This window comes from Chamaea fasciata, unplaced genomic scaffold (genome assembly GCF_029207755.1).
Source record: "Chamaea fasciata isolate MVZ Bird 193981 ecotype frontalis unplaced genomic scaffold, bChaFas1.0.hap1 SCAF_9, whole genome shotgun sequence".
Lineage (NCBI taxonomy): Eukaryota > Metazoa > Chordata > Aves > Passeriformes > Sylviidae > Chamaea > Chamaea fasciata.
This window is the reverse complement of record NW_027094094.1, coordinates 14,725,278-14,740,551: the sequence shown is the minus strand read 5'-3', so window position 1 is coordinate 14,740,551 and position 15,274 is coordinate 14,725,278. Positions and strand designations below refer to the sequence as shown.

The window sequence follows — 15,274 nt, the reverse complement described above, 5'->3', positions numbered from 1 at the left end:
TACCAGAGAGTATATTTTACAGAAAGTAATTTCATTATCTGTTGAAGTGCTAAGGTTCAGAATTTCAATACACAAAACTCAATGATGCGTTAATTTGATCCACCTCATTAGCATCCAGGCACATTTAGAGAAAAAAGCCAAAATTGTTACAGTTGGTTCCAGTCATCAAAGTGATAGGCCCTCAGGGGTTTAACTCTGTAATTAACAGATAATATATATTTAATGAATAATATATATAATCAAATACATATATGCTATAATGTACAGTGTACATAATGTGTCTCATAATATATGATTAATATATAAAAAGAGGCAATATTTTAAATCATATTGCCATGAAGTAAAATTAGACTGCAAAAATGTTTCAAATTTGATCACTCTATCTAGGAGAGAGAAAAGTTATAAAGAACCACAGCTTTACATAATAGGGTACTTATTGCTACAGCTAAGGAAAAGTAGGAGAAAAAGATCAAGGGCACCTCATTTGTCTTGCTTCTGCAAATGAATATACAAACAGCAAGCAGAGAAACCGAAGCAGGTCTTACAAGCCTACATCCTTTCCTGATAACAGGTAAGGTCTCCTTTTAGATATTCTGGTATTTATTTTCACTATTTCAGCTATTTTTTCGAATGGACCAAGCTTTGTGAAACAAATGTGGTGAGACAATTTTTCTGATTTCTTGGTAAATTCCACGTGATAGATTTATGTACTGATTTTTGGCATTAGATCCCACTTACTGCCTCATAAAAGATCCCTTATATATGCATGGCAAGTGCATATATAAGGAACACAAAAACACTCACATGTGAACTGGAAACATCATCTATCAAGTACAACCATTACCAAAAAAGACTGAAGGACAACAGCCAAGCGTAGAGTTCTTGCCAAACACATTCATATATTTGTATTCAACAAAACTAAGCCTATAGAGAAGGACTACTGAAAAACTACGCCTTGTTTAAACGTGTCTCATAGACTGTATCATTTGCTTCCTATCACTCACAGTCCTGACACAGAAAAAAGCCTAACTCCATCTCCATTTGAATAAACTTTATACTATTCAGCTATCTACTGATGTCAAATGGAGACAAATTAACACCCCCACACCCAAAGTCCGATGTTTTCCCTTAAGTACTTGAGGAACAATATGTATAAAGGCTGGCATTGGCTTACAGACACAAGAACACTGACTAGTTAAAACATTTCTTATAAATGACTGTACTGAAATGTAAGCATCCTAAATGGAAATATTATGACAAAGAATAATTCAGATTTTAATTTTATTAAAATCAGGAAAGGTAAAATTCCCCCCAAAATGATCATTATCATTCTAAAAGAATGAACAACTACTAATTATGAGTTTAGCATTTTCTTGCTTAAAGTGATTCTTAATTTTACATATAATATTCCTGTTTTCTACATGAAGTGAAACTGATCCTTACTACTTTGAATCTAGTGCTAACCATTGTGAAATTGTATTAGACATTTCAGTGCCTGTGTCTCCAAGATACATGGTGCCCTGTGCGAGAAAAATAGCTTGGAATAATTTTACTTAGCTATTAAACAATTATACTCATGTTCTCTTATAGCTGGAAGGTGGTTTATCATTTCTATTGCTAAACTTAAAATAGCTACTATTTATTTTCACTGTCTGGGAACCTCAACATGATGGGTACAACAAATATTCTAATTAGAGTAATCTTTTCTGTAACCTGACTGTCTATTGTTTTCCAACTCAAACAAGATTTCAATTTGAAGAACATACATTATGCTGGGTCTATGTAACTTGTAACAATTTTCTACCTTAATAGTCACACTGCAGCATTTGAAAATTGGCAATTATTCATTTTGCCATGAGCTGGTAACTGAAGGAGTGAAATTCTCATCTCTGAAGCATGGTATAGTAAATCATGGATTAGCAAAGTCAGGCACTCTCAGTGAAAGACTATCCTCTAGCTTACACCTAACAAAGCTAAGGATCAATACGGCACTCCTTTTCATCACAATACACATTTTATGTTAACTTTAATCAATTTCATCTCTAGAAATAGTGTTTTAAAAAGAAGAAAACTAGCTAGCTTTCTAACTAAAATCATGTTAGTAAAGATTTGCAGAATCAGATGGAAAACCTCAATTAATCTTCCTACAGACTTTTAACAAGTTGTGGCATCACACAGTCATCTATGCTACTTGCTAAAAATTTTGTGTTTAAAATAAAACCATCTCCGTCTGTTTAAAAGAATACACTGTGGATTTTTCACAGAAAAGACATAAAAAGTAGAATTCATATTTCCTGACCTCCACTATAAAACTGAGGTCTTTAGGGTAAATTGACCATTCAGACTTGTCCATGACCTGTGGGAAAAAAGAGGAACCTCTATAAGGCAGTTCATCCTCATCTCACACAAACATCCAAGACGGATAGGAGGAATTGCTCTCTGGAAGTTCTTTTTCTGTCTCCCTCCAAAATCTGTATAGGGACAATATCTATAACTTCAGTAATTTTTAGATAGCTAAGGTCAAAAAAGATGAATTAATCTTCTCATGCCTTTGGCTGGAAATCCTGGTTAAGTTTTGCTAGGGTTCAATTTTTTTTTTCTTGTGCAGACTGACTATTTTGGATTGGAGTTTCAGCTTCTCAGAGGCATCTGGCAAGAACTCCTACTGTCTTACACCTGCGATGCCATCAGAGACACGTTTGTGAGTCTGCTCCAGCGAGAGCTGATGGGGAGTGCAGACTTCCAGTGGCTCCTGTAATAGCATTACATCTCTGATGGGGAATGAGGGAGGCTGCTATCAGCTTATTAGGCTTTCAATACAAGTGTGGGCAGGAAGAACAGCAGAAGAAATAAAGGTAAAGGGTCATCATAGCACAGTTTCTGATGACTAAATAAGGGTCGAAATCAAGCCAGTTTCTGGTTTTGAGGATCTTTTTCTCCTCCATAAGAAATCAAAAGAAACATTTCAATTCTTCCTGTTCAGATAAAGGTATCTGAACTTAGCCAATACCAGCTCTGCCTATTTCCATCTCCTGAGCAGAATTAACCATCAGCATACAAAAAATACTCAGATTTTTGTACACATCTAAGTGGCTCAAATCTTTATGGACGCTGTTTATGGTCTATAAAAAGTAAAGAATACAGAAATAAGAGTGAGAGTTTGTGTATAACTGATATGTTCTAGGAAGACATTAAAAAAATAGTATAACTAATATTCCATACCTGAGTAGTGGCTGCTTTGGATAAGAAGGTTGGTCACTGTTTTGGCATGGCTGAGGTTTTTTCGTGACTTGCTTATAAATATTCCTGGCAGTTACTCCAATCCATAGCATAGTAGAGAGTGTAGAATAATGCAGTACTATGCCAACCTAAAAAAAGAGTGGACAATTAAACAACAAATAAATGGATCAGTAAAACAAATTTTTACACGAGTCTTACTTCTTAAGGGCACAAGAAAACACGTTTTTAAAATTGAATATATAAATGCATCTAACTGCTGCACTTAAAACCAGTTATTTAATCTACTATAGATAGTATTTATTATCTGTAATACCAGAAGCTATGTTAGGAAATGGAGATGTAAAAACATTTGTTTTCTAAGAACCTTTTTAATGAAAACATTTTAGACCTGGATTTAAAGTCATGTCACTCTTAGTTTATGTTGCACTCTTTGTTAGCCTATCATGAGAATGCAATTTAAAATTTAATGAGAAGCCAGCATTTTTGCTTGCTATTATGCTATTTTCTTTAACTTTTCAGGAATATCCTGCTGTAGTTCCCTCTCTGCTATACACAGGCAAGGTTGACTTCTGGCAATGGCATCAGTGCTCTTTGCACTGATAAATCCAGATTGTTTTCAGACATATTTTAAGAAAATTATAAACTTGGCTATAGAATATTAAAAATAAATGACAGCTCTTGGCATACCCCCTTAAAAAGAATTATAAACTCTAATAATCTTATTATCACTTCGTCTGCAAGAAACAGGTGTGTTTATAATTGAAAGGAAAACAAAGTACAAACACCTCTAAAATGCTAACATCTTTGTTATGTTAGTAATTGTTATTCATTACTATGGAAGCAGTAATTGGAGTTTTATCCAATCTCCAGTGCTTTATTACATCAGCTAAGTCTGCATCTGATTATATAAAATGAGGTTACCTTTGAGGCAATAACCTGACATTTTGCAGTGACAAGTAAAATATTGCTATAATTGGAAAGAACATAAATGTTTAAGGAATACAGAGAATTGCTGAATAAAGCTAACACAAATCTGTTATAATGATTTATTTTAACCAGTGTTCATTTTTGTTCCACTTAAAACAAAATAATTGATGAGTAAAGAAAAAAAAATTTCCATGCATTTTGTTTATATTTAGTATTATAGCTCAAAAATTGAAGATAGCAGCAGATATCATCAACAGAAAACCCTCTTTTCTCTGGTACTTGTCTGTCACATTGGACAAGAGAGGATAAAGCCTTCATCACTGCTGTTGCTTGAGGTAAAAGAAGCAGAAATAAGGGAATGAGACAAATGTGTATTATGAGCTGGCAGATGCTGCCAGTTCAGGGACTGGTGCTATCTGGACCTGGTTCACAGGCGGCTTGCAGAGTTTCTGTAGGGATGCCCTGAGCAGGACCATGAGCAGGGAGGGAAGGAAGGAGGGCAAGAAAGAGGGAAGAAAAAGGAGGCAGAAATAATGAGAAAGAACTGAAAAAAAAAAATCTAGATATTTAGCCGCTAACCTCTTCCTCATTTCAGCACAGCCTGCTGCTATTTATTCTGTTTCCCACACAAGTACTTGCAATAATAGGAACAGTTGAAATGAATTCCATGTCTAAAGGCACCTACTTGTGAAATTTTGAAAACGTATATGACCATATAGACAGAAATCATCAGACACTGAAATGAATGTAAGACCTAAAAATAAGTACAATAAAATAATTTTATTGAACTTTCAAGGAGGCAACTGAACTGACTGAAAACATCACAGCTATGCCACACCTGGATCACATTGCTGTTTTCACAACGTGCTCATGTTTCACCAACTGAGTTACTTCTGATATGTGGAGAAATCGAAAAAACACGGAGGAGGCAAAAAATGTTACCATCCTCTGTACTAACTTATTAATGATTCCCATCTCTCTCTCAGGAAAAAACCCAACAAAACAAAACAGACAAAAAACCAAACAAAAAACCCCAAACCCCCAACCACCTGCATTTCTTGCTTGGAGGAAACAAGGATTTATCCTGAAGATACAGGATATGACTCGTTATGACTAACAGATTTGACATGACACAGCAGAAGTGTGGAATTTGGAAGGGTGCACTGAGCTGTTACACTAAATTCTAATATTTTTGCTATTACTCATCCACTAATAATTAGTAAAGAAATGCTTGTCGCACTTCACATTGAAAATTCAGTGTTTCAAAGTGCTGGGTTTTGCTCTGGTCTCCCCACTGACATCAGTTATGTCACAGAGATGCATCTTCCTCACTGTTGTGCTTAGGGACTGTGACTTCAAGTTCTTTTGTCCCCTCCAGTGGGATCACCTCTTTCTAACTCTCTCAAGCTAGGAAGGCACCTGGGCCCTCTGGTAGAAATACATGGGATAGCAGCTCCTGACATGGGAGGGAAGGATGAGGCTCCACAGAAAGACTTAGGTGGCTTTGTTCAGTAAACTCTTTCTTGACTCTCAGCAAATACAAACTTGAGGTTACGCATGAAAGGTTCAGGGTACAAGTTTACCTGTGTGTATCTTTCTACCTCTGTACAGCTTCAGAGGCCAAAAACTATATACAAATTAAACACCAAAGTGATAAATTAGAACTATTTTCACTTTTAGCACAAATTTTGTATTTCACATAAAATTGTATGGAAAGGGTTGAGTTTTCCACACAGAATAAAGGATTATGATTGGAAATATTGAAGTGATGACCTCTATTTTACAAAAGTGTTTTCCTCTCACAGGCCAAATGGCACAGAAAAAACTGCCAGGATATATGCATTGAAAACAGCATTGTACCTAAATTTTTACATGTCCTGTGTTCTTAGGACTCTTATCTTTGGGAATAAGCGCTAGCCTTTTGAATAGAAGATTATACTTTTCTTCAGTAAGAAGATGCTGTCTGTTTGTGCTTCTTCAATAAATTTCAGCACCCTAGAGATAAGTGAAGTTCCACATGATGCAGTTACCATGGTAATGACCAGAATACACATTTATGCAAAGTATTTTGGCACAAAAAGGTTTCTTGTTCAGCTTTAAGTTGCACACAATTTTCTTTGTTGTCCCAAATTTTTAATTTAATTTCTTTTTTTTCTAAATGTAGTCATATTTCAGATAAGATTGTACTTCTTAACTCAGTTCTATTTAAAGAAGGACAGAGATATGCATGGACATTCTGATTAAACTATTAATCCTGCAATGAAAATGATTCTTTTCTGTGAGATGAAGGGATTCAGGAATTTCTCTGCAGTCTGTAACACCACTGGATGTGAATATTTCATGATCTTTAAACATTTAGCATTAGCAAAACCCCATGCTCCCTTCACAGGTAGAAAATTTAGAGCAAGAAGTTGAACTTTCTGAGATGAACTTGTAGGCTGCTGGCTAGTATGGAATGGGCTTTGCCTCTCTTGCTGAAGATTTACTGCCTTGCAGAAATGAATTCACAAGCTGCTTCACATATGACACTCATCAGGGAGAAGAAAGATCTAAGCCTTGCCAAAATCTGCATGGAAGCTTATTTCATAAACCATGTAGAGGTTCTTGGAGATGTGATTGGAGTGATCATGCAATTAAAAAAAAAATAAATTTCTCTCTCTCTCCATAACTTTTCTGCTTCCTTAATCTTGTGACCGGAAGTCCATTCTTGGCGATTCAACATGTTTAACTGATGATTTCATCCCCTAGCATCCATAACCTCATGGCTATCATGCTTTCCTCTAGAGTAGGAGCCACAAAGCAGAAATCTTTGAGAGTACAGATTTGATGCCTCCCACACATGGGGAGTGATCCAGCTGCAGTTGTGTCTCCTTCTCTCTCATTCTTTACATGAAAGGAGTGAGCTTCCTTCTGCCTTTTGAGGCAAACTAATCTGAGGCCCTAACTGGGAGGTGGAAGGGCTCACTGGCTGGCTCAAGCACCTTTCTGGTAGTGTACTGCTCTGATTAATCCCTGCTGCTCCTAAAATAATCTCTGACTTGCATGAAAAATTTTGCCAGTAAACTCAGGAGTCTGGATTCTACAACAGCCAATATTCAGTGACACCCAGAATAAGATTCAAGGGTAATCTAAAGAATCAGTAGATTCATTCACTGAGGCAATGTACGAAGATGCAATCACCTCTTCTAGACCAGCACTCTTAACATCAGGGTTTTTTGTAAATCATAAAGACTGCAGAGCACATATGCAAGTGAAAGGTCTATACAAAATCCTCTCTGAAATAGATATGCAGGTTTAAAAGGGAATTTTAGATTTTTAGATTACACATAAAAATAAATGTCTGACCATTTCCGAAAAGACTTTTTTTGTGTGACTGTTACACCTTGAAGGGGCTTTGAAGGTTCTTCCAGCTATCACAGAAAATGGGCCCATTTCCATAGCATTAATTCCTGATGTATAAAACTAACCTGTAGCTTCTCATTTAGACACAGAAGGTGATCCAAATGAAGCTAATTTAGAACCACTCTTTTTAGTTAAATTTGAATGATAAAAGTTAACTTAGTCTATTATTTCACATTGATAAGTATGCCGCAGTGAATTTTTTGTGGAAGTTTTAGGGACAATTACAATAGGAAAGGTGGTGGTTGACTGACTTTTATACAACATTTCAGTGATTAGGACAAAAAAATACTTGCACTTGGAATCTTTCCCTATGCACTTGGGAAATAAAAAGTGAAAATTGCATTGCTGCAGGTTGAATTTTAGCAAATTTAACACAAGCATTGTGCTTTGAATTTTAGCAGAATGAAGGTTATCTGTGGAATGGCAACTGATGGTGTTACACCTGTAACTAATATTTTAGTGCTGCTTGAAACAGTAACATTTTCACAAATATATTTTAAGTCTCAGTATCAGGGCTTTGGCACGTTGGATATTAAATCACAGCGTAATCATCTCAGGGTTATTACAGGCACTGGGACTCAGAATTTTGAAAACCTTGCTGTCCGAAAGCAAGAAAGGATCTGTGGCTGGGTACGATGTTCTCAAAGTTTTTCAGCCTCTGTTACCAGCTATTGGAGCCTTGTCTTAGATTGTTTGGACTATTTCATCCATTAGCCCTGTCAAATTACATCAGGAAATAGAGGACAGTCTTTGTCTTGTGTCATTTGTATCTTTCCTATATTGTAACTACTGATGACATTGTCTGTTGATGTAGCATATTATCAGGTAAATAAATAACTTTATGCAACTGGTTAGCAGACATATAGGGATGGCTCAATTCAGTTTCTGTAAGTGTGCACACTTCTCAGCAGCACAGGATCTGGCCCTATCCCATAGCAAGAGACAGATGCCACTGATAATCCACTTTATTAAGATACCCCTGTAGTTTATGTACTACTTATACAAGGCTATTAATAACACATTTATCTCAATCAATTTTTCATTATAGCTGTTAATACCATGTTGCTACCATGCAAGCTGCAAAGTAAATAATCAGACAACGACTGAAACAACAGATGGTCATTTGTGACCATGTAATTGCATGGCCCTGGCTGCCCTACAAACTAATCTGCTACTATCACTTGTAAACTGCAGACAAAGACAATGGTAAGTGATATTTCAATTTGCTGGAACCTACAAATTAATTATGACACAATACACTAGATATCGTGAGATATTTCTCTCAAAATAATCTAGTGGACAACTGTGTTATTTAAATGAGTATCATGAGTATCTACTTAGATAGACTTCACGTGTAGAATGCCACAGTGCTTACAGATCCACATGTGCTGTTTACTGATAGTCCTGCACAAGGATTCACAAAAGGTTTCCAAAGCACTTCACTGAATACTAGAGTGATAATTCTTACAGTAATTATGCAAGCTTTGAGGTGACTCTGCTGTTGGCTCCTGACTCCTGCTATTTACACCCACTCAAGCCAATCAGAAGGACTGGATTAGTGACAGGCAAAAAATCTGGGAGAACACTGGCCAAACAAAGTGCTTTAGTACAGGAAAATACCAAAAACATTCACGAGACCTGGGGCACTTCTACAAAATCTGAGAGGAAGAAATATTCAAAGCAAAAAAATTGCAACAAGCCCTCATCAGACATTACAGAAGATGACTGAAATGACTCTCTTTACACATCGGACCGACTCAACCTTAATATTCGGAGCAGCTGAATCCAGCCCTGTCTGTGCATCTCACCACAGTATTGCCCCAAAAATGCTGTGGCAAGAGATGTGAAACAGTCCAGCAGAGCAACCAAGGGTGCATCAATCACAAGTATGCTGGTCTGCTATGTCTCCTTAGGGATCATCCAGTGAAGCCAGGGCCACCCTCAGGAGAACAGTGCATGCGTTACAAAAGTGAAGCCGTAACCTTAGTCCCACACATTCAATCCAAAGTACAGGAAGGACAGAAGTATTCTGGATTCATAGTTTTCAACTGTCCTGTACAGCAGAGAAATACCAAGATTTTCAAGGCTTTTCTTAAAAACAATAAAGGAAAAGGAGAACTGCCAATATTATGTTAACAACTCATTTGCAAGTTTCAATTCTATTAGTAAGAACTACTAAGACAGATACTTACAGCTTGACATATAATTGGATATTTAATACGATTGATTCCACCAGCAAAAACAGCAAATGTGAGAGCAGTATGGAAACAAAAGTTGAGAAGCATGTGCCATCCTTTTCTGCTTATTCGGATTGTGCTGTCAAAAAAAAAATATCACATTTTAAAATTAAAACCCCAACATATTTATTATGAAAATTATTATTTGGGAAAAAGATTGAATTTGATAGAATAAAATTATCAGATTCTTGAATACCTAGGCAACAATCTACCCATAGGACTGAGAGTCTGACCTATCTGGTACAGAAATAAATGATAAAAAGGTAAAATAAATGGTAAAAATTATAAAAGTCTACTGATTTAAAGTTTCCTCCACAAATCAAGCATTTAAAGTAGAGTACTAAAAGCAAAAGGCTTATTGCACAGCTTCACATATGCAGAACTTTAACAAGACATCTCTAAAGGATTAAATGGAAGCTGAAAATCAGAAGACATTGCATTAACGTCATGTAATTAATATTTAGCAGTTTCTACAGTACAATACATTCCTACTCTTTTAAATTCCTAATGGTCTTTAACCAGAAAATGTAGTTAAAATGGCATTTATATAAATTTTTCATATCAAAGAAAACACAAGTTTTCTAAACCCAGAATTTAGACTACTAAGAAAGTTTCTTTTATCCAGTGATAGTTACCAGTCTTACAACTCAATTTGGTCTTAAAAGCCAAAATGGCAAGTGTAGCTGACCAAAGTGCTGCTCAACTGGAATTTACCAGAAAGTAATTTGATAGAATTTTATATTCAATTGTTGAGTTAGAAATCTTAGGAAAAGTGTGCAGAAAATTTAAACGTATGTGTCAAAGAAAGCCCAGGAACAGCTTAAGAAAGGTTGACAAACTTAAATTTTGATTTCTCTAGGGTAAATCACATTGCTGCCGTTATTATCCAAGAGTAATTCAAATAATTTTAATTTATCTTTACAGTAAGGGTTATAAAAATTTAAGTGCCTCAGTGTCGTGCTGACCATTTAATACATTCTTAAAATGGAATTCTTACCTGTGATGGACAATGTAGGTGATAATGGAAGCAAACAGGCACAACAACATAACTGCAGTACATGCATAAACCACAGGGTGCAGAAACTCCCCTGGGTACTGGGGGAAAGACAGTACTGTCTTAAAATCCTGTAGAAAGAGCAAAATGATTTAACACTGTTAGGCATGTGTGAAACTGAGACTTCATTCCAATATGTCCTGTCATTTCTAGCTGTTCCCTTTCAAGGGCAGGAAAAAAAAGAAGATAAACTTTTAATGTAGATACAGTTAATGAATTTGCAATAACAGACTGCTCCTTCCTCATCTGCATACAGTTTTCAAGACAGAAATTAACCTTTTTGTGCAAGCAGACATATCCTAGTTAAAAAAAAAAGTCTGAAAAAATACACAGAATATTACATTTTCCCAGCATTAGCAATATCTGGTCCTTCTGATAACATGAACTTTATGAGCGTATTCTACTAAGATATTAAACAGAAAATTTCAAATCACCATAAAGGTCTCTCAATGGCATATATATGGCTGCAGAAGAACCACTCAAAGAAAAAAAAAACAAAAACAAAAACATGAGAATACACCCAAATTATTGACTGACTCAAATATGATTACCAGTTGATAAAAACTCCTGTGACCCAGTGACCTTCATACTTAGTTGGAAATATTCTACTCCCTACAGTAATTCAAAAGTACCTCGGACAGCTATATTAACAGCAGAGTAAAGATCTATGCGTTCCTTTTGGACATGTTAGTGCCTAGTGACATGATTCTTCATGAAAAACATAATGAAGAGCTATCCATATCTTTGTAAAATTAACCTTATCAAATTCCCATTCTAAATTACACATTAAGGAGAGCTAAATCTGGAGGTGTGATAGATGGAAAGCAAAAGGAGCCCATTAAATAAAACAGAATGTCTTCAGACTATCTGAATTCAAGCAAACATTACATTCCCTGTAATGCATTAGGCCACATTTGCTTGTGGCACTACATTTCTGCACACAGGTATTAAAAATTATACACAAAACCTATCACTTGAGTGCAAACACAATGTCATCTACATGCCAGTTCCCATGTGCAGGGAGACTAACTCTGCACATTAAAATGAATATATATCCCAGCAGAAACAGCTAAAATCTGAAATAGTACCTAATCTGAAAATCCAGCAAACTCTAACATTTAAAATATTGGCAAACATTTAGAAGACTTTTTTCTTATTTGTCAGTTTTAGTTTCCCTTAGAAGAAGTTTCAATGCATTATTTTCCAGAGGTGAAATCTCCCCTTAGGAAACTGGGACTGCAATGCTAATACCTCTGTTTAATTGCATTTGCATGCAGGGAGCTGATTTCTAGCACCATTATTTATGAATATGAACTTGTCCACGTACAAGCAGATAATGTTCATGAGTATATGCAATTACTAAATTGGGAGAATTTAGTTTACCTTCTAAAATGACCCTCACAAGTAACTGATGCCCTAGTAGTTATAATTTTCCTTTATTATTAGCTTTAAAGTTTGTAAGACTGATTGCACCAGTTTCTCCAGGTGCATATGAATGTCAGTTCTAAACAGAGCAGTTAACATATATAAAAAGCACCATCAAGATGAAAAAATAACTTACGAACTAAATGCCAACTATATGTTATCGCATTTCATTTCTCTTCAGGTACTGCCTCAGCTTGCATGCTAAACCTCAGTTAAACCTGCTCTGTCACTCCTGTCCCTCACACAAGTTTTCTCTTTGCTCTGCCCAGTTCACCAAGACCCAGAGAGAGAGGTGGAGTCACATCTCATGGAGGAACTCAGCTTATGCTGTCTTATCTAGAAGTGTCAGTTCTTGCTACTCTTTCCTCAATCACAAACAGAAAAGAGGAGGGAAATAACTCTGTCTTTTGGTGTGCTAGTTTTTAACATGACAGACCTGGGCTCTTAAGGCCTTCTCATTTTTGTTTTCTTTCAGTGTGCGTGAATAAATACTCAGGATATCAGGACTTCATAACGATCAAATAATTCTTTAAAAGTTGGTTGGTTCAGAACTGTCTCTGAATATCCACTCAAACACCCTTTTTCACCCTGATCATCTTTTTCTCCCATGTTTTTATTTGCATCATCTCCCTATTAATTCTTTTACAGAGTAAGCCTCTCGAGGTAGATGAATGAGTCTTTACCAGGAATGTTCAGTACAATTTTAGCTCATATTACGAGTAGTAATGCAAACAACTGGACAGTTTAAACAGAAATACTCTGCTGAAAATGATAAAGCATTTACTTCTAGCTCTTACTGATGTAATTATATTTTCATATACTAATAGTATACTTTGGCATAATTTTAGGTACACATTTAATTCTCTGCATTCAGAAATGTGTTACAGTAGTAACACAGTAGTATATAGCACTATACAGTAGTAACAGTACAGTTATTTAAAGAAATAAGTAAGTTGGATATCACTGTGAAAAGTTAAACTTGTGAAAAAGGAAGCACAGTTAAGCTACACATTTATGTAGCAAAAAATGAAAGCAATTTTACTTGAGTACCATCACTGTGTACTAAAGAACTCATTGTAATTGTGTAAATGCAAGGTTCAACCTCTTTCTATGTTTGATCATCCATATAAAAGCAAATGCCATGTGTCCTACAGGAATACAATCATTTTGCCTGCAGAAGAATGAAGAACAATCAGCATCTTAAAGCTAATTCCATTTTAAAATACAAGTTTTATTGCTTATCTAATCTTTTACAGTAAATAAATGGTAAAATTTGGAGTATGACAATGCATTAATGCCAAAATAGAATATCCTTTTAAAAAGTTTTGTATACTGAAAACCGATCATAGGTTTATAACAGATGTATCTTGTCTGCTCTCTGATGATAATTAAACCTTATTGATCTACGAGCTTCCCTCGAGTAATCTTCTGGGGAAGACAACATGCAGAAAAGCATTTTTTAAATGCTGTATGGAAAGGAGCATTGTATGTTACATTTTAAAAAGTTAAGTTTGATTTTAATTCCTAGAGGGGACTCAAATCATGATGATATTGAAAAATCACAGGAATTATCCCAGGAAAATGAATACTTACAAGACTTGGACCATTACAAACTGGTGCCTACAACTACAAGGCCTGTTAGTTGTTGTCTAATGAGAAATTGTCATTCATTCAACCTTTTAAGACGGTGTGAAACAAACCAAGAGAGTGGTGAGCACTTGTGGCATATGAGGTGAATCCCATATTGGGCCACATTACCAAGACTGGACACAGCAGAGGGAGAGAAATTCTAATCCCTTCTGAGTGGGATTAGAATCTGAGTGGGATTAGAATTAGATTCTAATCCCTTCTTTGGGCTCACCTCTTATGAGCCCAAATCTCAACTAATGCATCCAGTTTTGGGCACCTCAGCTCAAGAATGACATGGCTGAATTGAAAGGAGGCTAGTAGAAGCCACCAAGACAATAAAATGTCCCAAGACCTGGATTCCAGGCCTTTAATTTCCATCTACCTTCCAAGAGTTGGCATAGTTAACTGAGCTTTACAATCTGTATCCATTTACCTGCTGGCTGAAGTTGTACCATGATGAATGCAAGATCCATTAAGCCAACAGAAAGGAAAACAGAAAGAAAGTGCTTGAGCCAGAGACCTGATTTGTGATAAAATCACTGCCTTTCGGAGGAGACAAGCCTGGATTTTTGAGCCCAGTACCAAGGCAGTTTATGCTTTTTACAGAGCAAATAATACACATTATTAAATGCAATTTAATAAAATGTACATGGAAGGAAAAAGAAATAAAAAGCAGATCTTGTTCTTAAGAGTACTCTAATTCCAAGGCTTTGTGCAAAAGAATGACAGTCAGGCATATTCTTTAAAAAGCAGCCTTTTCTGGGGGCTGGACTGTCCATATGGGCTAAGCATTCTCTGATGAGAACGAGCATCACATGAGCAGTAAGCAGTTCATGCCAGCTGAGGACTGAAGTGAAGAGCATGTGCCTCCTTGCAAGCTCTTCACACTGGGAAACATCTACACAAGTGCAGAGGAATCTAATTCCAGGGAATTTTGCAGTCCCCAGTACAACAAATGTTAATTTTACATATAGCAGGTAAATTTTCTGGACCACTTTCACAATCTTTGGTGCATAAATTCTGCTAAGGTCTATCCTGCAGATGTTTAAACTTGGTGTTTAAACATGAAAAAAGATTTGAAATGTTCGTTCTTGAACCTCTTGTTATAGGCAGTCTGACTTTTCAAAGTACAGAACAATGTTTCCACAGCCTGTTATGAGAAAACCCTGTGTTCTCTATGGGGAAAATGTCAAATACTGTAATTATGCCAACCTTCTAAATGACATCTCTGTAATACTTTCCCGACTCATGAATTAATTTCTCAAAAGGCTTAGACAGGCTGCCTAATTTGGAGAAGACCTGAAAGATGGAAGTTTAGAATTCTGTTTTCAGAACTGAACTTCATGAATAGGCTTAAGAA

At 36.0% G+C, this 15,274-nt stretch overlaps 1 protein-coding gene across 1 annotated transcript in view; it reads right to left on the bottom strand.

The window, feature by feature from the left end:
• LOC136293946 (adhesion G protein-coupled receptor A3-like) overlaps nt 1-15,274 on the bottom strand; it is a 257,200-nt gene that overhangs the window by 29,171 nt on the left and 212,755 nt on the right. Inside the window, exons 15-17 of the mRNA XM_066191148.1 lie at nt 10,804-10,931; nt 9,762-9,885; nt 3,223-3,368 (exon numbers count right to left, since the gene is read on the bottom strand). Of these exons, the coding sequence (XP_066047245.1) occupies nt 3,223-3,368; nt 9,762-9,885; nt 10,804-10,931 (398 nt within the window). The remainder of the gene's footprint in view (nt 1-3,222; nt 3,369-9,761; nt 9,886-10,803; nt 10,932-15,274) is intronic.